General features: G+C 44.3%; 2 protein-coding genes across 13 annotated transcripts in view; one reads left to right on the top strand and one right to left on the bottom strand.

Moving 5' to 3' along the window:
* Positions 1 to 12780, top strand: part of Jade1 (jade family PHD finger 1) — a 54239-nt gene extending 41459 nt beyond the window's left edge. For all 8 annotated transcript variants that reach the window (XM_076864208.1, XM_076864210.1, XM_076864209.1 and 5 more), the window contains 3 exons: positions 930 to 1451; positions 6016 to 6133; positions 9015 to 12780. In XM_076864208.1, the coding sequence (XP_076720323.1) occupies positions 930 to 1451; positions 6016 to 6133; positions 9015 to 9925 (1551 nt within the window). In that variant the 3' untranslated portion in view covers positions 9926 to 12780. The remainder of the gene's footprint in view (positions 1 to 929; positions 1452 to 6015; positions 6134 to 9014) is intronic.
* A 3896-nt stretch (positions 12781 to 16676) lies between these two features.
* The window catches only part of Sclt1 (sodium channel and clathrin linker 1), a 161184-nt gene continuing 149962 nt past the window's right edge, over positions 16677 to 27898 (bottom strand). For 2 of the 5 annotated variants that reach the window (XM_076864457.1, XM_076864459.1), the window contains 3 exons: positions 27671 to 27749; positions 24907 to 25002; positions 20726 to 21140 (listed from right to left, as the gene is read on the bottom strand). In XM_076864457.1, coding sequence (XP_076720572.1) covers positions 21078 to 21140; positions 24907 to 25002; positions 27671 to 27749 — 238 coding nt within the window. In that variant the 3' untranslated portion in view covers positions 20726 to 21077. Of the gene's footprint in view, positions 16760 to 20725; positions 21141 to 24906; positions 25003 to 25995; positions 26069 to 27670; positions 27750 to 27898 lie in introns of those variants that run through there. The other 3 variants (XM_076864458.1, XM_076864460.1, XR_013092145.1) reach the window with 3 other exon arrangements.

The following is a 27898-nucleotide window of genomic DNA, read 5'->3' as shown; positions in this document are numbered from 1 at the left end:
GCTGCTGTCACATACTCCTTGGAATTGAGGTTCTTTACAGATAGAACTTGGAGTTTATTTCATGTACTGTAGGTGAGGGGGATGGGGGATGGTGGAGGGAGATGGGGGATGACAGAGGGGGATGGGGGATGGTGGAAGGGGATGCGGGATGGTGGAGGGTGCTGGATTGCTATAGCAGTGGGCGAAATCACGGCTGGCATGGAGGGAAACGCTGAAGCGACTAGGAGAACACGCCCCACCACAGGCGCTGCGGCAAGGCGGTCACCAACCTTGCTGTGGCCTGGCCTTCAGAGTGACTTCCCTGTGGCCATAGCACGTGGTCCCTGGTGGTGCCCTTCTACCCCTTGGGCTCATGGGAGCCTCTGTGCTGGCAGGGCCTGTCTCCATCCTGGGCTGGGCCTTCTCGTCTCCTTTGCACCTTCTGCTCTGACCCCTGGGCACTGCTTTAAGGGAGTGTGGCATTTATCTTCCCCCTTGTGGGGTCAGAGTGAGGATTCACTTTCCTTTTAAAACCTGACAAGTAGTCATTGGTCCTGGGGGGACTCTTGTCCAGTTTGTTCCCACAATCACCTTCCTCGTGTCCCTGAGGAAAGCCAGGTTAGTGCTCCAGCGTGTGCTCTGTGTTGAGCAGCTGCTACTTTGAGCATGATGCACCCTTGTCATCAGTGTCATTTGCACGGTCACGGACATGGTTGTTCTAAGAAGAGGGCAGTTTGGTTTGGTTCATGAGCGTCCATCTGGAGAGCCCCTGAAGTCCCCACCTATTTCACATGGCTCCTGGCATTGTCTGCCAGGGCCCAGCCTTGTCACGCTCTCCTGCCACACTGCATTCTTGAATGCGTCCCTGGGGTCACGTGTGGGTGCCCAGCACCGAGGGCCCTGGGCTGCTGCTCCTTAACAGTCCCCTCTCTGCTGTGTGTTCTTTCCAGTGCTCCGTGAAGAACTGCCGCACGGCCTTCCATGTGACCTGTGCTTTTGACCGGGGCCTGGAAATGAAGACTATCTTGGCAGAGAATGATGAAGTCAAGTTCAAGTCCTACTGCCCAAAGCACAGCTCCCACCGGAAGTCTGAGGAGAGCCTTGGCGAGGGGGCCGCGCAGGAGAACGGGGCCCCCGAGTGCTCCCCCCGGAATCCGCTGGAGCCCTTTGCCAGTCTGGAGCAGAACCGGGAGGAGGCCCACCGGGTGAGCGTCCGCAAGCAGAAGCTGCAGCAACTGGAGGACGGGTTCTACACCTTCGTCAACCTGCTGGACGTGGCCCGAGCTCTGAGGCTGCCTGAGGAAGTGGTGGACTTCCTGTACCAATACTGGAAGCTCAAGAGGAAGGTCAACTTCAACAAGCCTCTGATCACCCCAAAGAAAGATGAAGAGGACAATCTAGCCAAGCGGGAGCAGGATGTCTTGTTTAGGAGGCTGCAGCTGTTCACGCACCTGCGGCAGGACCTGGAGAGGGTAATGATTGACACTGACACCTTATAGTGACTTAGAGAAGAAGATGCAAAGAGGCGAATGCTCGCCCAGAGCAAGAAATAATAGCCAGTCCTTGCTCCCAGCCCTGTGCGCACCGCAGCATGAGGTGGTGTTGGTTAATGTGTTCACGGGCTGTCAGCTCACTGTGCACACGCGTAAGACTGCCACAGAGCGGGAGCTGCTTTGTGACCCCTTTCTTTAAACACTTTCCCATTAATCTTTATTGTTCTGCAAGATCAGATGGGTGTATCTTTCCCCCCTTTTCTAGAGCTGGAGGGAACTCAGCCCCAGGAAAATGACCAAGGGGATGACTCAATTGTTTGAGACTGATTTTGAAAACTGGAATGGATGTAATGCAGGGGGAGGGGGCAGAGGTAGGGAAATGTCTTGTCAGCCTGGGGAGACACAGGTGCTGGTGAGGGCTGGTGTGGAGAGCCACGTGCTGCCCTCCCTGGCCCCCCTTGGCTTCTTGGCTGATCTCCAGGGGCCTTCCAGCATTGTCACCCAGCAGAGCAGGCTGTGTGCTCACGTGTGCATGAACTTAGCAGCACACACATCTGTTACAGAAGACACTCCTGGCAGTGAGGTGCTAAGTCATCCCAAGGCTGTGCATGTGGCTCGTGTGCCTGCGTGTGTGCGTCTGTGCGTCTGGTGAGGGTGGGATCCTGGTGCACGGGGCTTCAGATCTGTCTGAGGAGCCCTCATAACGCTCGGCACACTACAGATAACCCGCTGTGGTCACACCACTGGACCAGCTGCTGCTGCTGCCACCGCCGCTGCCTCCCCCACTCTCCATTGCCCCTGGAGTCCTGCCTGGACCCTCCTTCCCAGCACAGGAGTAATCAGGAGAGGGCTGCCTCCCCCACCCGGGCGCGGGCTCCTGCTCCTGTGGGTAGGGTTGACTGAGGCTTGCTAATTGGGGATGTGTCTTAGAGCACCTTCCGTCCAACTCCCCTGGCTGCTAGCTACTGATTAAATTCATTAGTGTGAAGGAGACAGCATTGAGGTTTCCTGGCCCCGCAGCCTGCACTGTAGGGCACCCCAGTGGCCGCACACAGTTAATGCATTTCCCCCAAGCACCTCACTTATTAGTGAGGAGTGAGTCCCAAGTGATAGGGGATCAGAGTGGAGGCAGAGGAGGGAGAAGCTACACAAGGGCTTTAGCGGAAAGGCCCAGGGGTCTGAGAGAGCCGGGTGGCCCTGTCAGTCCTGTTGGGTGGTGTGAAAGTGCAAGTTGAATGCTCACCAGAGACCCTCTTGGGGCATCAACCTCCTGCCAGCTTATCGTGCTGCCCCTTCCTAAACCAGGGTAGGTTCTGGGCAGGCCAGGTTTCAGCCTCGGGTGCCCGCAGCCAGAGCAGGCTGGTGAGGCTGTTGTGCTCCCACACGCCCCCTAGTGGTGAGCGTAGAGCCCTGGCTGCCTGCACGTCCTCCGCTGCGCTGTAGATGATGGGAAGGGTTCTGGAGGTTGAGCTGGAGCCTGTGAGGAGCTGGGACCCTGAACACTGCTTCATCAGGTGCGTGGAGGCAGGCAGTCCTGGGAGGGGAGGGCGAGAAGTCTCATGTTTGGCCTGTGTTTGTCTCAATCACCACAGAATAAAAGTGTAGAAAATGCTTGTGGTGTACTAACTCTTTTTCTGTACGTAAGTTACTCAGATTAACATGCACTTACAATTAAATACTGAACATTTTTTTTTTTGGAGTTGTCACTTGCTTTTTAAGTAGAACACCGCCTATCATGTATGAGAAACGGGGAATAAATCAGGATTTGTGTGTGTGCGTGTGTGGCATTGATTACATTTATTTATTTTATTATTAAAAAAACTGAAGGGAATTTAGGGGACTTTAGCATAGGCTTAAAAATGGGCTTATTATAATGAAAAGGCTTGCCCCAAATTTGCCATGAGCCCCCTGACGATGGAGGTTTTAAGAAAAGTCGATCTTTGCCACGCCCCAGAGAGTGCAGTCCCTGTGATTATGAGCCTAAGTCTATCAGGGCAGGGACGACAATAAGAACAGATCAGAAGTTAGTGTTCTGCCTGGGTCTCCACTGTGGCAGGCAGACACTCAGGAATAGGTGCTACGTGAGCATAACGAAGCCCCATGGGGCCATTCCTGAGCTGGCAGACGGCCATGCCACGCAGAATACTGAGTGGTTGTGGTAATTGCTCTTTCCCGCAAGTTCACGCCTTGGGGCCTCGCACTCCTGGTCACCAGTTCTGGATCAGAAAGTCAGATGACAGGAGTGGACTTCAGGAGGTTTTGGAAATCCACAGCTTTCAGAAGACAAGGTTGCTGATGGGGCAGGTGGCCACTGAGGTCCCCAAGGCTGCCACTTCACTCTGGTGGGATTCTTTTCCCCCCGAATGTCTTTAAAAACATGGAGTAAATATGCGCTTGGAAAATGAGTGCTTGTTGCCATAAAAACAATTTCCCTCTGCACTCTGGTTGTACGTCAGGGGCACAGTCCTACTTGTAAGTCACTCAGCAGATTGGTCATCTTTGAAAATGAAAATCTGATAGAGGACACAAACAGTCCCCTGATCTAAAGGCATGTTAAGCTTCAGTGTTGCAAGCAGAGTTTGGGATTCTAGAAAACCCACTGGAACCTTTAGATTCTCAGGGCAGTGTTCTTGGCGTGTGGTCTCTGGGCAGCAGCAGCAGTTACTGAAAACAGAACTGCAGACTCTCAAGTCACAGGTGGGATCCGCAGTCTATTTAGGGCCCTCGTGTATGTGGGAATCACTGCTTAGGGGAAAGTGTAGGAGGGTTTTACGTGAGTGTGTACCGTGAGCTGGTTGGTTTTTGTTTTTGGTGTCTCCTTGAGGGCCGCTGGGGCAGACAGTGGCAAGTCTGAGTGGAGCCTGGAGAATGGACGAGCCTCAGTTCAGCTGTCGAGCTGTCTGGCAAGGGCTGCTTGGTTCCTAGGAAGGGGTTTCTGAGTGTGAAAACCATCGTGTTTTCCACAAGTGTCAAGTCTGTCTGTGGTAAGGATGGAGCTGGCCTCTCGTTTCTGAGCTTCCACTCCTCATCTCATCTGGGTGGAACAGTGACTAGTGAGGAACATGGCCAGCCACCCTCATCCCATGGTGGTCAGGATTTCTGTAAAGGTGCCTACTCCCTGGCTTTGGGGGGTGTGGCTGTTAGAGAAGGAAGTTCCTTTAACCAGGCTGAAGACACATGAGGTTTACTCAGTGATTTTCTTCTCAGTTCTTTAATTAAAAAAAAAAAAACAACAGATATGGGTTTCACAGTGAAGTATTAGTAACAAAAGGGATTGATGTAGGAACAAAGATAGGAAGACCCTGGTGGCCAGGTGTGCAGGGCAGAGCCAGCCGACCTGGCCGTTTCCTGTTGGGGCGGGGAGATGGGCACAGGATGCACTTGTCAAGCCAGCCAACCTGGGCTGTGTCTCAGTCCGTGTGTCACGTTCCTTGGCAAACAAGACTGCCCTGAACACAGCTTGAATCGCGGCGGCTGAGAGAGGTCGGAGACGTGAGGGGAGGTGTCTGTTCCCAGAATGTCAAAAAAATTGTGTCTGTCCGGTGTGTGGCTTGCCCTTACGCCGGAATAAAAGGGTGGAGGCCTTTGAGCTTTCTCCGTTGAAAGCCGCAGGGGAAGTTTTGGGAGCGTGTGGGCATGCACTTGTCCCTCCTGCGGCGGGGCTGAGCTGGCCAGCTGGTGCGCCGTGGTTGACACTGGTGCTTTCAGAACACTTAGCCTAGTGAGGTTTGCTAGTAGACTTCAGCACGGAGGGTCAGTGGGGTTCAGTGGCTGATTCTCTAGGTTTTCGTGCTGTTGGAGTGATGGCAGCTGGCGGAATGCTGACCACTGAACTTTGAGTCACTTGCGTGTGGCTTAGTGAGCGCGGGCATGACCCGCCCCAGCCACACGCTGCCTGTGAAGCGGAGCTCTAGCACTGGCCTCTCAGTTACAGAGGAATCGGGAGAGGGCAGCGTCAGTTTCCAAGAGACAAAGATGGAGCTGGACTGGAGACTCTGGCAGAGCAGGAGGGAGGCGGCCTGGTGCTGAGACACCTGGGGGCCAGGTCTTCGAGTGGTGTTGAGTGTCCAGTGGACAAGAAGCTTCCTGGAGTTGTTGGTGACTGGTCTTCCAGGGGATCCTGTGCTCACATACCTGAGGCACAGTGGGGCACAGGTGGCTTGTGAATGGCGCTGAAGCTTGTTGGCAGTAGATTAATGGAAGAAGATGGCTGGCGGCTGGAAAGTGGAGTCTGGAGTGGATGCCAGGGGCCTACCCCGGGCTGGGCATGGGAGCCGGCAGGCTGTGTGCGGCCAGGCTGCAGCTCCCAGCCCCAGCTCTCCACAACTCTGCTGCCCAGCTCCGGGGAAGGAGCAGAACCTTCTTGTCCTCCCAAAAGGAGATAAGAGATTGGGCAAAATGCTTAAAGTGCATTTGATTTCAAATGTCTGTTGAGGCCTGAGTAGAACCAATTTCTCGCAGTTAAAGAAAATTTTAAAAAGCACCATGTATCCATGATCATGACTGTATCACTCACTTAGAATCTTTGTCCTCTGCATTCTAGGTTCGGAACCTCACTTACATGGTGACCCGCAGGGAAAAGATCAAGCGATCTGTGTGCAGAGTCCAGGAACAGATGTTCAGTCTGTACACTAAGCTCTTGGAGCAAGAAAGAGTTTCAGGTAGGCATCATGCCCCGAAGGCCGAAACCTGGGCAGGGTCTGCCCTCCTCGCCAGCTGAGGGACAAAAGCTTCGCTCTTTGTTTGAAGAAACAAAGAAAAAAAGGGAAGAAAAAAAAACAACAGGCAGCACAGATTTCCACATTTACAGAGGATCTTCAGGCATTAGAGGCATCACGGTGCAGGGGAGCAAGCTACAGACTGGGCGTCGTCTCCCTGAGCCCTGAGTACACAGAAGCCACGTCTAATCCTCACCTTCTTCCCCCTGGAAGGTGGGGATGGCGTCTCGACCCCCTTCTGGAATGGTCAGGAGACTCCAGGGCAATACGCAGTCAAGGCAGAGCTTCGGATAAATGTATCCTGGGGACACAAATGGATTTGTTTATAGATCATCTAGCCTTTGCAGCTACCTGCAGCATATTACAAGTATTGTCTTAAAAGTGTACTTATGACACTTGTTCAGATGACATCCACAGTAGCCTTTTCTTTGTGTACATGGAGTTTGACTGTTTTCCATTGAGCACCAGGTGTTTATTTAGTGCTTTCTGTCTTGCATTGCTCTGGGTGACGCAGAACAGAAAAGCACACGGGGATCTACATCTGCTGTGGAAAGCGCATCAGTTACTGGGAGATCAAGGGCAAGTTGGGCAAGTTGTTTTACCTTCCTGGGATTCCTTTGCCTGGGAGAGGCTTGGGGTAGAACCGTGACCTCTAAGTGCCTCTCGGCCCTAACATTCTGTGATCCTAAGCCCCAGAAGCTGGCAGCACCAGGATTTTAGAGATCTGAGGTTGGCCTTCGGTGGGAGGCAGGGGTCTTTGCCTTGGACACCCACATGGCACCAACAGCCATGGTTGTTCTTCTGTATTTGTGACTTTTTGCCTCTGTATCTGATTGTGACATACAGGCAGCAAAGACGTTGCTACCACCTGCTATGAAAATCCAAATTCTGGTTTGTGTAGACTTATGTAAAAGGGTCAGCTGAGCAAATGGAGAAAGGCCTGGGTGTCTTTAATGATGTTCTTGAAATGGTGCCATTTTGGTGGCATTGACTTTCTGAAACCATTTTAGATATTTTCTTCCAGAGATTAAATATCTTTAGTGTATCTGGTATATATCTTTAGCTGGGGCTTGGAGTTCTGTTATTCTGAGCAGGGTCTCGTAGCTAGAGGGAGGTCAGACCAGACTCCTCAGAGGGCACTGCCATCTCTTGGTTCCTTTTGGACCAGGGCTGCCAGGGATGGTGGGCGCAGGTGTGGTGGCGCCCTGGAGGCTGTGCATGGCTCTCGTCTAGGGAGCCGCCACCTGTGAGAGCACGCTGTGGAGCATTCATACTTTTGCAGCTGAGGCGTGCACTTGGGTGAGTGAATGAGGTTCCTCCTGAGGTGAGAAGCAGTGGGCTTTGAGCGATGAGGCAGATCTGTGCTCGAAGGCCGCCTGCTGTTTCAGAAAGGGAAACAAATTCTACTTGATTCTGAGATACGAAGCAGTAAGAGTGATCAGTTGGAAGGGATGCCGCTCCCTGCGGGGTGCCAGACAGAGCCCAGCTAGCCTCTGAGGTGGCTTTTCCTCCCCAGCGCTAAACTTCTGGTGTGCTCTTCATGGCGGCAGCCGGGCGTCCGCCTGCCAACAGCTGGTCCCAGAGGGGGCAGGCAGACAGTCACGATGGTAGGTGGCATTCGGCTGAGGAGTAAGCGCTGCTGTGTGATTCTCAGAGCAGGCAGGTTGTGCAGGATGAGCGCGAGAGTGGACCAGAGTCGGAGGTTCTCCAGAGACCTGGACGCTGTGTCGAGTGGGTACAGGTCAGCAAGCGTGCCATGTACCGACCCTGGACTCTGAACACGGGCCTTTCCCGGCCAGCAGTCGTGGTCATGACAGCGTGTGCCTGCTTGCTTGCAGTGTCACATCTGATGGGCAGGAGGTCTTGTGGGGCTTCTGCCTCAGACTCTGAGGGCTGAACCTTCTCTTCCTGGTTCACACCTTCTGGGAGACAGGAAGCATGGGCATTGCTCCTTGAAGATGCTCTTACCGGAGCACAGTCCTCCTGACAAGCTCTGGTGTTTTACGACCAGCCAGAGACTGCGGCATACGAATCCACCCAGTGATTTTCAAACTGGGGCTGTAATGCATTAGTGAGATGAATTCTGTGGGTTGTGGCTAATGTTAAGAAGTGTGAAATGAATAGGAAATGTCAGAGTGCATATGAGGTCATGAGGATTAATATTATTTCATGAAATGTGAGATTTTAACTAAGTTATGTGCAATTTGGTTCTTGACTCTGATCTGCGTCAAAAAGACCGATTTAAGTTATCAAGTTGGATGATGACTCAGTTGCAAATGGACTTTGCATATAATCATAGTGAACATTTTATTGAACACTTAACTATGTGTCAAGAACTATTTTAAGCACTTTAGTCACTACATGTATTTACATGTGTATCCTCCTAACAACCCTGCTGGGGTGTGGACACTTGGGAGAAAGAAGTGTCTAGAAGCCCCAGCTTGCCCCTTTGTGTTCCGGTCCCAGAGGGAGGCTGTTGGCTGGAGACTGGCCCACTGCAGGGTTGCTGTAACTAGAGGAGGGAGACGGCAGCCAGGGACCAGCTGACAGATCTTGCATGGATTCTCCTTTGAAAATCAGATTAGTTATTTTGTCTGAAGAAAAATGTAGTCCTTGGAAAGGATTTTTTTTCCTGTGAAGAATTATACGGTTTTTCAGCTACTTCAGGAAAAAAGTATGCATATCAAATGCAGATTCTTAAGACAGAGTAGGTGGCGGTGTGTGGTGCTCTTGGAAGGGAGAGTTGTGTCAATTGGGCGACGCCGAGGAGCTGGACTTTCCCCGTGGGTTTGCCCCTCGTGACCTTTCTTTGTTGTGTTCACAGGTGTGCCTTCTTCTTCCTGCTCCTCCTTCTCACTGGAACACATGCTTCTGTTTAATAGTCCTTCTGTGGGTCCCAACGCTCCCAAGATAGAGGACTTGAAATGGCATTCTGCGTTTTTCAGGAAACAAATGGGTACTTCCTTGGTTCATTCCCTGAAAAAGCCCCATAATCGAGACCTGTTGCAGAACAGCAGTGGGGGCGAGGGCAAGGCCCTGCTCCGGCAGCCAGAGTTGTGCAGCGTGAGGGAGGGGCTGGGGGTCCCAGAGAGCTTTCTGAGTTTTGAAAAGACCTTTGCAGAAGCACGTCTCATATCAGCACAACAGAAAAATGGTGTGGTGACACCAGACCACGGGAAAAGAAGAGACAATCGTTTTCATTGTGATCTCATTAAAGGAGACTTGAAGGACAGACCTTTTAAACAGAGTCACAAGCCTCTCAGGTCCACAGATGTGACCCAGAGGCATCTGGACAACGCGAGAGCCGCCCCCTCCCCTGGAGTGGGGCAGTCAGCACCTGGAGCCAGGAGGGACGTGGTGCCCAGGTGCAATGGCTCCCTGGTCAGAGTGACCTGTAGTCAGACCACAGTCCAAGTGCCTACAACACCTGCCAGCCCAGGGAAGGACTGGGGGGGGTTCCGGATTCCAAAGAAGGGGGAGCGGCAGCAGCAGGGAGAGGCCCCCGAGGGCACCTGCCACCAGCACTCAGACTACCCCTACCTGGGCCTGGGCCGAGCTCCAGCCAAGGAACGCGCAAAAAGCAAATTAAAACCTGACAGCGAGAATGACGGGTATGTCCCCGATGCAGAAATGAGTGACTCGGAGAGTGAGGCCTCGGAGAAGAAGTGTGTCCATGCCAGCAGCACCATCAGCAGGAGGACAGACATCATCAGGAGGAGCATCCTGGCCTCCTGACCCTGGCCTGTCGCCATGTGCCGGGGAGGTCTGGTGGCGGGGACAAGCAGAAGCCCTTTATCCTTAGCTACACAAACACATTTTTACAATTCAGATTGAATTTTTTTCCAGAGTCATTTATAAATCATCGTTGTGAGAAGTTTGTGTTATCTGCAGCTTGTTGAGGAGACAGAAGAGTAGATTGTAACCGTAAGACATGGTAGATTAGCACCTGAATTAAACACTACACAGGATGAGTGGAGTCAGTGTGGACGAGGGCAAGGCTTACCCACGCCTCTAGGATGTCTGTTGCCCTCTGCATTCTTCCCAAAGCACAAACCCCTGGTTCCCTGAGTATACAGAATCAGATAGAACTCTAATGAATTAATACATTTATAGAAACAAACCCTCTCGTACCAATTGTAGCCCACAGAGGACTGTGGTCAGCCTTGAAATGGTGTGGCCCACGAGGCGGTTCTGCTGCATAGACAGAGGCAGTAGCTCTGACCCTGAGCGACACTAGGAGACTCGTGTAACCCAGCAGCCAGGGAAGAGAGGATTTATTAAAGGTCATTACTGGAGTCACTGTAGGATGGGGAGAGCTGCTGCGCCTGGAGAGGCCTCGCTCCTGAAGCCTGTGAGTGGATGTGGGATGCAGGACTGGCAGAGAGTGAAGCCACCTAGAAAGTTCTCTGTGAGAAAGGGCAGCTGGAGTCCCACTTTCACCAGTCCTTTTGACCTTCCTCTTCCTTAACCACTGGCTCTTGGGCCAGCTTAGGTTTCCCCTGGCCATTGCCAGGACCTGGCCACCTGGCTATTCAATTCAAGTGATGAACTTCAGACTCTGGTGACTGGTACTTCCCAGAGCCCACCACTAGTGCATATGTTGGGGATCTGGGCTTCCAACATGAACGGATTCCTTAATAAAAAGGGAAAAAAAGAAAAAAGAAAAAAAAAAAAGAATAAAGTGAAATAGGTTATATTTTAAAAACAATAGAAAGGCAATAACTTGCGATAAGCTCTTACCATTGACCGAGGCTGAACAGGAAGGAGACTGAGGTGTGCCCTGCGCAGATTTCCTGGAGTCGGAGCTCTGCACTCTCATTTGTAACTTGGACTTTCTAATTGCAAATGGCAATAACTAGTAAGTTATCAGCAATAATTTAGCATTCAATTTGAGTACAATGTTCTGTTTTTGCACTCGCTGGAGTGTGTGTATTAAGATGGTGGATAGTGTTAAGGTACTGTTAATTTTCTTTGGAATCCAATGTAGTTGTAAATCAAACTTATGAGAAGGAAAGTTTAAATAGTAATGAGATTTAGAATTATGGGCATTTGGAACAAGCCCAGCTTTCCCTAAATTACCCCTTAGTTTGTTAATACCAGTATTGAGATTCCTGATTCATTTACACATCTGTTTCCATGTGGCAGGGACATTCTGATGCTTAATGAATAATGCTTTGAGTTCTGTAGTTAACTTTCAAGTCTTCCAGATGATTGTCAACAACAAAAAGGCTTATTGAATTCCATCTTGCTATGCAAGTTTTATCAGATGATCGAATAGTAGATCCAATGCACCCCATTGTGTGTATGATGTTTCCAAACCAAGTCTTGACTTCTCAAGTACATTGTAGTAGCTAATTCAGGGGAGGGGAAAGAACGACCAGGTTTTTAGATTGACTATTTTTGAGCTATGGGGCTCAATTTGAAAGACTGCTGTCCAGATCAGCTTTTTGCTACGGATATTAGAAGGTTCTTAGGAATCCAAGTTGTACATTTGCTCGTAGCATAATTTAAAAATTAAAAAGTTTTTTTTTTCTTTTTTAATATGAGCAAAAACCTTTTGCTGGACACAGGAGAAGGTTGGACTCTATACAGTTATGATCTTTTGATTGCAGCAGCAGCTCTGGGTGAGAGTAGGATTTATAGAGGGATAATTTGTTAAGCCATAGAAAGAAAATCTAAATTAATCTAGTAAGTATATGACCTCTCACCATTTTAAGAGGTATCAGATTCATTTGCACTATTAGGAATGCTAGTTTTGTGCAAAAATAATGCCTTACCTGTTTTTCCCCACATTTAGGTTGAAAAGCTTTCAAATGTTCCAAGTTATGCTAAACCAAAAAAACAAAACAAAACAAAAAAATAAATAAAAAACCCCACACAAAAACAAAACACAAAAATAATAAAAAGCCCACACTTTTTATTCCTGCTTCGAAATGCAAATGGTATAGAGCACGGTTTCTCTGACAGTGTAACGATAGCTTTGTAGGTTAGTCTCGTGTCGCGCTGGGAGCTCTGTATGAGTGGCCATAGCAGCAGCCAGCCCAGCCCACCCACTCACATTCTATTAGTATGGAACCATTTGCTTTTTCTTTTCTTTTTCTCCTTTATCTTTCCTTGTGCATCCTGACCAAGAAATATCTTTGATTATGATCAATGTATTATGTCAAAATGTAGGCTAGTTAAACTTTTGTAAAGTTGCCTGGAATGTCATTTGTTAGGTTATAAACACAAAATCTAAATGAAGGGTTTTATGTGTTGTGTACAAATCTTAATTATTTTGAAATGGACAAACTTGTCATTACATTTGTAACCTTGTACAGAGGATTTTTCACTATGTGCCTAGCTTGGTGTCCATTCAGCTAAAATCGAAAAAAAGGTGCATGAAGAGTTAAAAATCAGAAATTAAACAAAGTATATGTAGAGATGACTATTTTATATTACATGGCCCTATCCTGTATTTATTTCTACCCCCCTTTTTGAAAGTATTTATAAAACTAGTTGAGGACAGCTGTATTTTTTTGTTGAACTATTTAGTAGAATTTGTGCCTTTTTGTCTGTATGTGAATAAATGCTGTACATTTTGCAATACATTTTTAAGTGTCTTGAAATCTGCTTTTGCTACGTTTTTAAAGGCCTATGTGACTTAGCAGCCCCAAATGGGTGTTTACTGTCTTGAAGTTCAGCTCAAGGATGAGTTGAAGGGGACACTGCGGATGGCAGGAGATACAGGTTCCCTGGGCTGCTTTCTGGCTCAGCTCTGGTGGCTGATGATAATGGTGGGTTTTAGTTTTTCCACCTGGAGTTCTTATCCCCGGAATACAATTTCGGATCTGAAAAAAATCTACTCGTAGAGGCTACGTAGACTTCAGGATCAGAGAGACCCGTTTTAAGGCTGAACTAGTTTATCAACCACGCCATGGTTTTCCCATCTGTAAAAGAGGGTGACATTTTGCTTCTAACTAGGGTTGTGACAGTTAAAAAGCAAATTCACAGATTATCTCAGAGAGAGCATGCAGCAGTAGGCATCTCGTAAGTGTGGGCTGTAATTTTTATTACTAGGAACAGGTCGCTCACTGAACATTACTTTTTAACTGATGAGGCTGCTGAGGCAAAAAATGTGATTTCTGAACGATGGGAAGGTCGTACTTAAAGTGCTTTAGAAAATAATTTTTCAAAGAGTGGTTCTATTAAGTACTCCTGATGATAGACGCTGGGACATGAGGCTAAACAAGAACAACTGTATCCCACAAAGACTTGTCCAGAGTCACAGCATTAGGCCTTGGCAGAACTGGGTCTCCTGGTTTCTCGTTTTCCTTCCTGGAAGTCAGCCTTGCATAACCATACGTGAGAAATCACCTACACTGAAGTGCACTTTTCCTTTTTGTTGCCTGGACAGCAGAACTGGTGTTGCTTTCACATTCTCTTTGTCAACTGAAGAGGCCACAACTGGGTTTCATTTCTGTCCCAGTCAATTAAACATGTTCCCAGTGTTTTTTCTTTAGCATTAATTGTTGAGTTTGCTAAGGCCTTGCTCATTTCTCCTTAGCGACTATTTACTTCTATGTTGCTTGCTCCAAGACCCTAGAGACGAATAACTGTGATTCTTCCTACTAGGTCTTAAAGTTGAATAACCACAATAGTTCCCTAGGGAAATTAAGTCCCTAGGAGCCAAAGGAAGGGCCTGTCATCAGTAACCAAGCAATCTGTGATTGGAAACGTGGCACCAGGGACTCAACATTTGTGTTTTCATCCAAGTCAGTTAGGAAATGGTTTCCACCTTTGAAACATTAGCCATCTGCAACAAACTTTGCCATTGACATCAAGGTCGAAATCTTCAACAGGATTTCCCCTTAATGCTCAGAACTGCATTAGATGATGTGCTCTAGGCACCTAGGAGAGTTTGGTGTCGAGGATGCACAGGCCTTCCCCTGCTCCCTGTGCTGCTGCGCGAGCTCTGCCTTCCAGCTTTCGCTGAAGACGCTGTTTACTGGGACTTTCTCGGACATGTACAGGCATCAGAGATTTGGGGACTCGTTTTTCTCTGTCCTGTTTTAGAGACATGTCTCTCAGTCTGGAACCTGGGAGTCTGAATCCTTCCTTCTTCAGTAGCCGATGGTGATCAAGGCCTAATGTGGAACTTCATGTCAGCCCAGTGTTTCTTGCTTCTCTTGATCCCACAGTCCAGGCCTCCTCATCTCTTGCCTGCATTGCTGCGCAGCCTCTGGTCTGATGGACCTTGACTCAAGTTGGGCTGAAGTCATCCCCTCCTAGTTAGCTGTGACCTTGCCAATGCTATCTGTACAGTGACAGCTTCTGGAACAAAAACTGATTTTGTCATTGCATGTGGCTTCAGGGGACCTCCTGCCTTCTGCAGATAATTACAAAGGCTTATCAAGTGGTAGGCACTGTTCTGCATTTCAAGTGTATTAATTTATTTAATCCCTGTAACAAGAAGTAGGTGTGATTATCTCCAATTTGCAGATGGAGAAACCGAGGCACAAAGAAATTAGTGAAATAAGAAGTGAAGTGGTGGAGCTGGGGACGACTCCAGCCAGCAGGACTGAGCCCGCCAGGCTCTGCGGTCTCCAGTTCAGGAGGCTATCGGTGTATTTTTGAGTCCACTGACATACTTTGAACTTGAGTCAGTGGTTCTCTACAGTGGAGCTAAAAACCCTGGCCTGGAACATCATGTGCTCTACTGGCTAAAAGACTGCGAGTGGAAGAACCTCCTTCAGTCCCTGCCTTCTTCTAGGGAGAGTGGAATTTAGTCACATTTACATTTACGTAACATACATTACATGTAAAGTACATGCATATGTGATTAAAGATTAAAAAAAAAAAACACTGCCATCAGGAATGAAGGAAAAAAACAACAACAACAAATCAAATTCTCTTTCCTGACCCACAGTGCTTGGAAAGTTAAAAGAATTATTTAAAGTCAGTTTCTTGATAGTGAGCCTGGAAATAGGACTGATGTTCTGACATTTCAAATTGAACCTGTGCAAAACTTCCAAATCAGAATTTTTGTGATATAACATATAATCCAGCTAGTTTACCAAATAAGCAATGCCAAATTAAGTAGCAAAGATTTCAAAAAGAAAAACACTGTGTACTGTTGTTCCTAACAAAACCAATGTGGCCTGTTATAACATCTTACATATGGCTGAGGGTCTTTTTCTTTTTTGTGGTGGTGAGGATTGAACCCAGGGCCTTGTGCATGAGAGGCAAGCACTCTACAACTGAGCTACATCCCCAGCCACTTATGGCTGACTTTTAAGCAGTGCATTTGTAATCATGGGTTAATCAGCTGTTGCTTACACTTGTCTGGCTAGTACTTCTAATTTCGGGATTATTACTGAAAGAAAACAACTTCACGCCACACATCTTTTCTCTCCTTTTCCCTCCCACTGTGATTCAGCCTCAAAGGGAGACCCTCCTTTTTCTCACCACTTTTGGCTCTGCTCCAGCTTCTCTGAATTGTTGGAGTTCACTTGATCGCTCTCTTTTCTAAAATATCAAATGTATATGATGTTATCTTTGCCTCAACTATATCTTTCAAACACCTTGCTTTAAAATGCCATGCTTATTTCGATAAAAGAAATCATGTAATACAATACAATGTCAACCACTTTACAATTACCAAACACAATGCAACTTTCTTAGGTAGAATAAAATTGATGAAACTCATCACTCAAGTTGGAGACCTTGAAAAGGAGGTAGCTGACCAATGTTAACTTCCTTTGCTTAGATGTACATTTTCCATTAGTTTCTTGACGTGTGTAGGTTAGAGCCAGTTTATTTTCTAGGTTTGGAAAAACAATCAAATCCTACTAGATAGGAGGATGCTTTTTCTAGGACATTTTCTATGATGCATATACTTTGACAACCAAAAGGGCTTTCTGGGTTAGGATCAGATCAGAGTCAGGGCAAAACAAAACCAAAGAGGCTCACAACTCAGAATTCTGATAAGGTCTTTGTATGATGAAGTGGAAGAACTTTCCAGTCCTATTTTGCATCTGTATTTTTCATCAAGAACTGTACAGGACAGAATGTGCGTGGTCAGTCACCTAAGGTCTATGAGAGCACCCAGTTGTTTGTGTGAGGTGAAGTCTCCTGACCCAGGAGTTTACATCCTGGGCCCTCGGAGATTTCTCAGGCTTTGGCTGAATGTGCCACCAAATGGGAGAGGCATCCAAAGTGTGGGCTCTACACTGCACAGAAGGAGAACATGTGGCTTGAAATTCAGCTGGTGCTGCTTTCCAGCTATGACCCAGGGCAAATAACTTTGTACTTTTTATCTTTGGAACAGAAATGACAATACCTACCTGGCAGGGGTGCTGGATGATGGGCGATGATAAATGCAAATGCCTTGCACTTCACAGAGTCTCAAAAGACATTATTAAGTCCACACTGTAGTTGTAGAAATGGGATTATAGCTTCTCAAATTCTCTTTTCTCTAGAGTAGTTTACATGAAAGAAGATGCTGGTCTCATATTTTTAATCTTCACAAATCTGAGTGCTAACAGATTTCCTTATACATCACATCATACTCTGGTGGCTTTTTTTATTCTGTGAAAAAAGGACTCTGCTGACATTGGATGAGAATTTCCATGATGCCGTTTCAAGGGAACTCCAGGGCTTTAACAAGCATGGGAGGGGCAGGCGGTGATCTCAAGGCTGCTGCATGGAGTCACTGGGAAGACCAACCGCTTTCCTCTCGGACACCATTACTGGACTAGATGTGGGAAAGAGGACAAGGATGGCATATTTCATGTTTGTGAGGCAGACAATAGGTCTTTCCTGATGTTCTCAGGACAGTCAAAGCAACAGTATATAATACTGAAAACAGGTTGAAGACCATCACTGATGGGTGCTGACTCTTCATTGTAAGGGAGCTGGTGCAGTTTGTTGACTGTACTCATCTGTCTGGTCTTTCTCATCTTTTCAATGATTTGCATGAAAATATGGGTAGCAAGTTTATCAAATCTGGATGACTTTTATTATAAGTAAAAAATTGTCTGGGGTGTAAGAAATACAGCAGGAAAACAAAACTAAAACATAGTCATGGTCCCTGTGCTCAGTACTAACAAACTAGCCGACAGAACCAGGAGCTAAAACGACCTTGGATGTATGGCCAGTCCTGCTTCTGGGACAAAGATTTGGCATAGCAACAAAACCTTGGAAAAGGACTTAGGGTTTTAGTTGACAATATGCTCAATATCTGTCAAATAGCAACTTCCAAAAAAAGAAAAGAAAAACTAAATGATTTTAAGCTACATTAATGGAAGTGTAGGCCCCAGAACGGTAATACCCTGCTCATCGGAACACTAAGAAACACTACATATGAACATTTCCATGAATCGCTACTGTGACTCTGGAAGCATGCTTTCTTAAGAATATGTCATCATTTTCTTGTGGTGGGGAAAGGCAAGGGCACAGAATTCAAGACCATGTTCATCCCCTGGAGTTTCTGGTAATTGACACCCTCCACCCCTCACTCTCCTGCAGACCTCGGTCAGAATCTAGAACAAGGGACTGACAGTTTACTCCCTTGCTTTGCGGGCATGAGATGATGTATTCTAAGCACACCTGGTGTGAAGCTGGGGTTCAGTAAGGACTTATAGACTGAATGAGTGAAGAAGATTCGCAATTTATATATCCAATTGCTTGCTGGTTAGTGACTAGTCAGCACAGAGACTCAAAACCAAGTCCTATGAGAAGATAGAAATATTTACTGAGAGGAAAAAGAATTTGTTGTTAAAAGCTTGAGAACTGCCGTGTGGCACAAGGTCTACACTTTTTCTGCTACACAAGGTGGAACGAAGGCAGGAGGCACACTGCAGTCCACTGTAGGGAAGAACACTTTCCAGAGGTCAAAGCCCTGGAGAAAGGACTGGGCCACTGGGGGAGGTGAGCTGCCCCTCTGTGAACTTCAACAGCTGTGCACACCATCAAAAGGTACTGCACTTCATCAATGAGCCAGCAGACTCCAGGTTGCCTTCCCTCACTTGCTTACATTCAGTTCTGAGTGGAAAACACAGAGGTGGCCTCAGTGCACACCTTAGGAGTTTCAGAGGGAATGTGTGGCACATGGGGATTTTTTTGGTGAATTTCTGAGCTAGAGGCACTAGTTTCGTAAAAAAAAAAAAAAAAAAAAATTATTTTTGATGTCTTTTCATCCTATGACTGTTATCTGAGTATACACATATTTATTTTTCTTCTCTATATAATCTAAGAGAACTGATAGCATTGCAAAAGCTATACAATTTAAGGGCTGGTAAAAGGCAGATTTTATACATGACCTCAGGGTATTGCAGTCAGTGTCTCTATTTCTACCTACTGATACATACATTTTTCGGTAAACTAAAGACATTTAATAATTTTTGATAAAATTTTTGCAAAAAAGCTCATTACAGACTTATTTTGGAACAAATGATAAAACACATTATGGTTAAAGAACAGATTTCTAGTAAAATGTTTAAAATGTTTTTTCTCTCTGATTTGTTTGAGAATTGCTTTGGCAAGATGGTGCGGCTATGAAATATTCAATATCTGCTGAATAAATGCATGGCTGAATTGTTGCTAATGCTCTCCCCACTCTGGCAGCTATGGTGCTCACACCAGAGGAGAAACCAGAAGACTACTGGCTGCCCCAATTTGCATACTTGTGTACAAAGGAAAGAAGAAGTAATCATATCTCCTTTCTTCCTTAGGGAGACACAATAAAGAAACATGAATAAATAAAATGAACTAGCTGTGCTGTCCTCGATTTCGGATTTATGTAATCTTCCCACTCTCAGTCTCTGTCTCCTAAAACACAGTTTACAGGATAAGTGGTACTGTGTCTCTATAAATGAAGTTAAGACTTACTGATATGAGAAATGTTAAAATCACAACATTTTTACATCAGTAATTACTAACTAACAAACTTCTTTTGTGGTACCAAGCATTAAACCCAAGGCTACCCTGCCAATCCTTTAAAAAAAAAATTTTTTTTTTTCCCAATTTTTGAGACAGGGTCTCTAGTTGCCCAGGTTGGCCTTGAATTTGGTATCCTCCTGCCTGAGGATAGCTACCCGAGTAGCTGAGATTACAGGTGTACACCACTGTGCGCACCCAGCACTAACAAACTTTTCTCCAAACAACAACACAAGACCCCATCATGCTCAGTATACCTTAAGTCTGTTCAAATTCACAGAGGTCAGAGTGGCATATTGCTATAGCCCCCTCCCCATCTTGGAGAATATCCAAGTACTGAAGAGGGGCACCAAATGGAAAGAAAACTGTTAATATCAGAATGCGGAGAGGAGTCGCCCTGAGCTCATTTAACATGCAGTTATTCCATGAGGTCTTGTCCTTGAACACTCAGTATATGAACAGTTACTGAACACCCTCTGCATGCCAGGAGCTGTGGTGAGTGTGAGGATCCTGTAATGACCCACAGCAGACATTATACTGCTCCCAGGGAGCTTGCAGTCTGCTAGGGAGGAAAGAAGTCCAGTGAGTTAATTGCAGATTTTGATCTATACTATGAAGGAAAACTACAGCACACTAGTAGGAGTGTCCTCACAAAGAGACTCAGGCTAACGTGGTGGCCAGTGAAGGCTCCTCTGAGGAAGGAATGTCTGAGATCCAAAGGTCATGTAAATGGAGAAAGATATGCTAGGAGGGAGGGCCCTATGTTGATGGAAGTAAAGGACGGCCATCAAGTCTAGAGCACAAGAAATGGAAGGGAGGCCAGGCATGGTGGTGCATGCCTATAATCCCTGTGGCTCGGGAGGCTGAGGCAGGAGGATCATGAGTTCAAAGACAGCCTCAACAATTAGCAAGGCCCTAAGCAACTTAGTGAAACCCTGTCTTGGTGTCCAACTGCTGGTACAAAAACAAAGAAATGGAGGGGAAGGGTGATGTGGGAAGAGAAGAGGTGGCTAGCCGCATCAGGTAAAGTCCGAGGCAAGCTCTGATGTTTCCATGGCTTTAATTTTCATCTCCAAGCCAGATTCCTGTGATTACCATTTTTTTTTTTTAAGTACCATTCCACTTCGGCTAAATATCTACACATGGATATTTTCATGTTACCCCCAACTCAGACTCTTTGTCTTTTAACTGGACAACTGCAACAGTCTCCTAACTGCTTCTCCAGACGCACACCTATCCACCCTCGTCACCAGAAACCATCGTGCATCAAGCTCAGGCCAGAAGCAGAGAATGGATCAAAGAAGATCCACAGGACTGTAACAGCCCAAAGCTGTGCATTCTTAGAATCAAGGATTTCCATTTGATTAGTTCTGTTTTCAGTAATATTAAAAAAAACCCACCCTGAATCTTAAATATCTAATTGTGTAAATACTGGAAACCATGTAAGTTAAAAATGAATTACTATGATTATACATTAAAATACATGACAAGCATGATTTTGGAAAGTGCATAATTTATTCCACTGAAGAGTTCATAATAAAATTAATTCTTAGGAACTTTAAAAATGAATTAGAAGTAACAATTAGATATAAAATTCCCAAATTTTGGAACCTGAAATATTAAGCTCTGAAATTTTCTTAAAACCTCTTTCTCATAATTAGCATAGTTTAAGAAGTATCATGCTCTTCCAAAGGAAAAAGGGGGATTAAAAAATAGACACACTGATGAAGGCCATAAATTCTTCTTGGCTGGCTTTATTCTCCACTGAAGCTCAAATATAGGATTATATTTTCTTTACTTTCAGGACGCTGTCACTGTTCTGTTTTCCAAAACCCTTAAGACAGAATGGAAAATGCTTATGCAAAATGACACAAGCCTTAACCATTCTCTGCAGGATTCATCATTTCAAATATCTCTAGTCCAACAGCTTTCCCAACACTACAGTTCTGTGAGTGAACTATGAATATTTTTAAATATTTTCCAGATTCATCATGGAGGCTGCTTTTCTTCTCTGTACTGTAATCACACTGAGCTGCAATTAAAATAAACAATCAGTAAGTAGTTACTTTCTCTATGGAAAATCTTAGATTAATACAAACAAAGCACAATGCATCACAACCTACAGTTGTGGAAAATAATCTCATTGGAAGGGGTCTTGAAAGGTCATTTTTTGTTGTTGTTGTTATTCATTTCTGTTTTATTCTTGTGTGTTCACAGTGTCTGTATTACATGAGAGAAACGCATGTCAAGTATGACATTCCCCGGCTCAGAGTGATGTACTCAGAACTCCCAAACATGTTCCAGATGGATGAAAATCACCTAAACCAAAGTTAATCAGAAAAATGTCTAAACCACACAGTGAATGTGAGCGAACACAACGCAGCTGGTAGTAAAAAGATGAGAGGATGTAGTAAGAAAAGTCTAATAGTAAAATAATCTTTAGCTACTCATTTGAATTGTAGAAAAGATCTATGAATACAAGAGAATACACGGCCCTGGGGCCTGACTTCCCCTCAAGGCCTTTCAGTCCACAGACACAGCCACTCCTTCCAGCCTTTAGGTGTAGTTTTAGAAATACTCTAAAAGAGAATATGTATATATACACATATGCATTTCTTCATTTCTTTTTATTTAAAAATGATAAAGTCTATGTGCTTTTCATTATGGCTTTTTTCTTCTAAATGATCTGAATTAGAAATAATTTCATATTAGATCTACGTTCTTCTTCTTCTTCTTCTTTTTTTGGTACTAGGGATTGAACTCAGGGCACTTGACCATTGAGCCACATCCCCTGCCTTATTTTTGTATTTTTTTTAGAGACAGGGTCTTGCTGAGTTGCTTAGTGCCTCGCCATGGCTGAGGCTGGCTTTGAACTCCTGTTTCAGCCTCCCAGGCTGCTGGAATTACATGGGTGTATCACGGCCCCTGGGTCTACTTTATTCTTTCAACATTTGCAGACTATTCCCTGCATGGACATCCATGACTTAACCTGTCTCCTGTTGTTGGGTATGCACATGGCTTTTAGTCTGTTACAATTGGAGACATGCTTTCTTCCTTGCAAAGACTTTTCCAGGTATAAAAATGGGTCAAAGATTATGCACATTAAAAATTTTTGGGAGATACTGCTAACCAGTCTCCAAAGAGGCTGTGTCAGTACACACCTACATTAGTAAAGCACACAAGTGCCAGCACAATGCATTATCAAGTGAAAACAATATGTGATTAATATTTAAATTTATATTTGTCTTGTGTGTGAGGATGAGCATCGTTTTTAAAAGATTAAAAGACATCTGTCTTTCCTTCTCTGTAAAAACTTTTTATCCACTGTCTATTGGACAATAACATTTCTTTCTCTTTTTAAATTATTTTTTTAGTCGTACATGGACACAATACCTGTATCTTATTTTATTTATTTTTATGTGGTGCTGAGAACGGAACCCAGTGCCTCACACGTGTCAGGCAAGTGCTCTACCGCTGAGCCCCACCCCTGCCCCAGCACTTCTTCCTTTTAAACTTAGGCACTTTTTCTGTGTACTCAGGAAACTAGCCTTTTGCTGGGTGTGTTGCATATGTCTCTCTCAGTTTGTCACTCGCTGTATGAAGTTTTTTTTCCCAATAGGTCCTTGTGCATGGAAGGCAAGTTTTCTACCATTGAGCTACACTCCTAGCTGTATGACTTGACTTAGATGCAGACATCTGAAATTTTATATGGTTACATTTATTCAACCTTTTTTTTTTTTTTTTTGTAGTTTCTAGCTTTTGTGTTCCTGCACAGAAAGGCTTTACCACACTGATTTTAAAAATGGTTCTGTTAAAAGAATGCAGTGTGGCATTCAACAGTTTAGAGTACTACACAGGACTGGACGAAGAACACACAGACAGAGGTGGTCAGAAGAGCACTCAGGGCTGCTCAGTACACTGCTCCTGCTGACCCCACACAGGAACCCGCAGCCCTTTAACTCCTTTGTTTCAGTTAGTTTCTTGCCAATGTGGGACATTCTTTCTAAGAGCAATGTCCGGTTTTTAGAAGAAAAAAAATTAGAAAAAAAATGGGAACATTGGAAAGCAGTCAGAGAAGGCAAAGACAAAGATGAAAAAATGAACATATGTCCTATAAGAGAAAATTTATCATTTGGTCTCATTTAAAATAAAAATAAAATCAACTCTAGAGCAGAAATTCTTTTTGTGTATGGGGAGAATGCTAAGTGGTTACTTCTTACCTTCCAATAAAAACAGAATGGAAGGAGAAAAACTTTTAAGTTTGTAACCAAAAAAATGTGAAGCGGTAATTGTCAAAACATAAAAGAGCTCTCAAAAAGAATGGTGGAAACTATTGAGTTTAAATGTCAGCAGGAACAAGTGTTGGACTGTTTAGGTTTAATTCTATCAGGAGGGAAACTTCTGAGATATCACATGGATTATATAATTAAACCCTTTTCACTGTTCAATGCAGGGTAGTTGGTTTTAAGTAGGCATTTTATTTACCATATTTCTTTAAAAGGTAAATGTGTTAGCCAGGTATGGTGTTGTACACGTAGAGGCCCAGCTACCTGGGAGGCTGAGCAGGAGGATCACTTGAGCCCAGGAATTGGAGGCCAGACCGTGTAACATAGCAAAGCCCCATTTAAAAAAGGAACATAAGCTTTAAGTATTAATGATACAGAAATTAATTTAACATATAGCTGTCTAATTATTTAGCTCTATTTCATCTTTCAATAACTGTATGACGAAGGTGTTACTATCCCATATCAAACAGAAAACTGATTAGGAAGCTGAAATTGCCCAGTCACATGGCTTCTTAATGGCACTAGGCCACAGCCTTCCTATGTAAGAAAAATACTTATTTTGATAGAAACAGTATATTCATACTTAAATATAATTAATAATATGGAAGCTGCATTCTTTTTTGCTGCCTATTGCTCCATCCACCTGTCCATCAACTGCTTCTAGTCTCTTCGTTACCACTGAACAGGTCTCATTTCATTCCAAATAGGAGGGAATGAAATGAGACCTATTGCTCCTACAAATGGCCCATTTTATGTATTTATTTATTTAGTGCGGGGTAAAACCCAGGGTCAGGTGCACATGACAAAGGTGCTCTACCACTGAGCTACCTCCCTGACCTCTGGCCCATTTCATTTATATGATGCTATAAGATATATTATGAGAAATTATTTGATTCATGTTCCTATTCTATTTCCCATTCGACAATTTTCATATTGTATTTTAGATTTATTTGGTTATACATAAATGTGCATTAAATATAGTTCACTTGTAAGTGAAATAATTTTTCCACTTAAAGCCAGTGCAATATGAAACATTTGGAGCAATCTTATCTATCTGAGGGTGAGCATCTGCCTAGGTTTAGACAGACTGTAAGTCTAGTGCAGGGCTGACTAGCAGGCTTTCTTGTGGTGGCAGGAATGTTCTGTATCCATACCGTCCACTACGGCTTCCCACAGTAATCCAGGCTACTGAGCTCTTGAAATATGGCGACTGTGACTGAGAATCTTAATTCTTAATTTTAATTGATGTAAATTTAAACAGTTGCCTATGACCAGCAGCTCTCATTGGATAGTGTAATTCTAGATACAGATGACAACTGGATGATATTAAGATTTATTTTTGTTTTTAAAGTTCACTTTTCAATCACGAGTATTAAAGGGACTAATTTTAAATACATGAATCAAGTAAAAATAAAACTACTAGCTCTAGGGAGGTCTGAGCATGTCCACTATGTCTTAATAGTGATCTACTCAAACTGTTTACCATTTGGGGATAATGAGCATGCTCCCTACCTGCTGGGAAGCTGAAGCCGCTCTCTCTTCTGCCTGAGTCAGACGCCTTTGAAGTCTGTTGGCTTTTTCTTGATGCTCTAGAATTAGCTTTTCATTCTATTAAGAGAAAATATAAAACAAATTAGAAAGCCATATGTGACATGGAAATGTTTTGTGGAGAAAAATCTGTGTTGAGAGCCACAGCCAAGTTGGGGTGGCACCTGGCATTTTGCCAGAGGGAGTGGCTGAGAGGTGATGCCAGGGAGCCATTGAGATGATGATGGTTAAGTTAAGCTGTGTATTCAGTTGTATATAGACCTTTGCTGTCTGACAATAGGGCGGCTCCTGCTGCCTGGGCACCCGCTACTTTGGAGTTCTGGTTGAGTTCTCTCGGAGTTCCAAGAGAGTGGAGGGTGAGGGTGTTCCCGGGGAGCGTGTGTGGAGAGTGCCGGTGAGAGTTCGGGAATAAAGAGTTGCTGTTTGAACCTACAAGTGCTTTGTGGCGGCTCGGTTATTTGTGCCCAGGCAGACTGCGGCAATCTGGACATCATATTCCCACTTAAAAATAAAAGATAGTATTATCTCCAAATTTACATTTTCCAAGATATGTGCTTCAAAGTATAAAGCTGATTTTACATTCTTTATAAATTGTTTTCTCCCCTTCTATACCACCAGAAAAAGCAAATTAAGAAATTCAAAAGCAAAGTGAATTAGAAGTTAAGAGCAAGACTTTCAGTTTTTGATTGGTTAACTTGAGATGCTAGATCACTGCTTCAGAACCACCTGGAGAGCCTGTGACCTCTTAGCACCACAGCCATGGAGCAGGGTTGCATCCCTAGAACACCTGGATTCTGCAGGGGCTCCTAGAGTCAACATGCTGAAGTCCGAACCTCCAGTCCCTGTGAGTGTGACCTTATTTGGAAAGAGTTTTTGCAGATGATTAAGATCTGATCATTATGACAGGCCATAATCCATATAACTGATGTCACATTACAATGGGAAATGACACAAAGGCAGACATGCACAAAGGGAAAACCATGGCAAGACACAGAGAACACGGCCCACAAGCCAAGTAATGCCTGATGCTACAGGAGCTGGGGGAGAGGCATATCCAGATCCTCCTTCAGAGCCCTTACACGGGCGACATGCCGACACTGCCATTCTGGACTCCTGGCCTCCAGACCTGTGAGAAAATAGCTTTCTGTTGTTTACACTCCCAGTTTGTAATACTTTGCTATGGCAGAACTACAAAGACAGCATCAATACCAAGCTGTCACTGATTTTAATGTCATGCAGACAAGTTCAACTAACCTATAATTAAAAATGTTTGCTCTCAGGGCAGGGGCTATAGCACAGCGGTAGAGTGCTTGCCTCGCATGTGTAAGGCACTGGGCTCAATCCTCAGCACCACCTAAAAATAAAGATATTTTGTGCCCATCTACAACTAAAACAATATTTTAAAAAATGTGTTTGCTCTCTTCATACTTACCTGCCTGATCACAGTACATCTAAAAAATTGTTTTTTGTGCAACTAGAAATGCTAGACAGTTTTTCTGGTATTTATCTAAATTGAGAGAAAAATATAAGCCCAATCAGGAGTGGTTAGAAAATGCCTAACAAGTCCTAGCATACAAATGATCAGAGTGAATGCCATGCCTAGTAATAGAAAACACTGAAATAATGGATTATCCTGCTCAAATAAACTTACTTTATTTCTTATTATGCCCAAAAGCAAAATTAAATTTTATGGAGAATTAACTTGGTTGTACCAATTTACCAAGATGTTGTGCCCAGCCAGACTGCGGCAAAATAGGTACTCTAAAATTTTAAGAGGTACATCATACATTAGAGAAAACTTGAGGAATAAAATCACATCATTTATAATAATCATTTTCATATTTCTAATTAGACTATATATCATGTACATTCATCTTTGCTGCTGTCATAATGACTAAGAAACAGTTCAGACTGTAAATCACAATAAAAACAATTGTTTTCCCCCCCAATAGATACTTTTGGTTTCTTTTGATCTTTGAATATTATCAACATCACTATGTTGAAAATCTTCATTTTTTCCTTACTTCATTAAAACAGATTTCTGGAAGCAGGAATTAAATTAAGGACATTTAATAACTCTTCCTAGTTTTCTAAGTTGCCGATAGCAGCTTATATTGCCATGATGCTTAAGAGCCATGATGTCACTGTGGCTCCTATCGTAAACTAAGAGGTGAACCACGTCAACCATTAATGAAATTCTAACAAACACACTCAAAATTTGAACATCCAGTGAAGAACCAGAGCTCTGGAAAGTTTCAGTTATCATACAGAAATTGTTTAAGTTCTTAAAGCCTCAAGGAAAAAATAATGAACTTTTGTTATATTTAGTTTTAAGATATCAATCTAAATGTATATTAACACACTCCAGTAAACAAAAATATTTTCTGTGGGTATTTTGTGATAGATTAAAACAAAATGAGGGAAATGGATTAAATAAAATAATTTTAGAAATGCATAGGAATAATGAGAATCCCAATAATCCTTTGAAACAATGAACAAATGACACTATGAAATGAGACTTCTACCTTTTATCATCTACAGGTGATGAATCACAGACTTTCAAAGCTTTTATCCACATTACATTATGGGTGGACTTTTAAGATTATGGATGATTTCTATGTGGCTATTTCCAGGTAGAGAATTAATTTGGACTTGGTGTAGATAAAATTCTTTAACACATGTATCAAGCTGCAGTAGAAAGTACTTCCCAAGGGAGTCATTATCTTACCTCAGCTACCTTTTCATTTGCCATTTCTAGCTGAGAAAGCAGCTCTTGGGTATGAAGTTTCTGTCGACTCAGCTCACTCCTATCAGAGAGAGAGAGAGAGAGAGAGAGAGAGAGAGAGAGAGGGAGAAAGAAACCCATTAAGTAATTTTTCGAAATCCAAAATTGAATCTTTATCAGTGAGACATATATTCATGTTTCGAACAAAAATATCATCTTGATGTGCAAAAT

This window comes from Callospermophilus lateralis, chromosome 8, assembly GCF_048772815.1.
Source record: "Callospermophilus lateralis isolate mCalLat2 chromosome 8, mCalLat2.hap1, whole genome shotgun sequence".
Classification (NCBI taxonomy): domain Eukaryota; kingdom Metazoa; phylum Chordata; class Mammalia; order Rodentia; family Sciuridae; genus Callospermophilus; species Callospermophilus lateralis.
The sequence above is the reverse complement of the archived record's forward strand: the minus strand, read 5'-3'. Positions and strand labels throughout refer to the sequence as shown.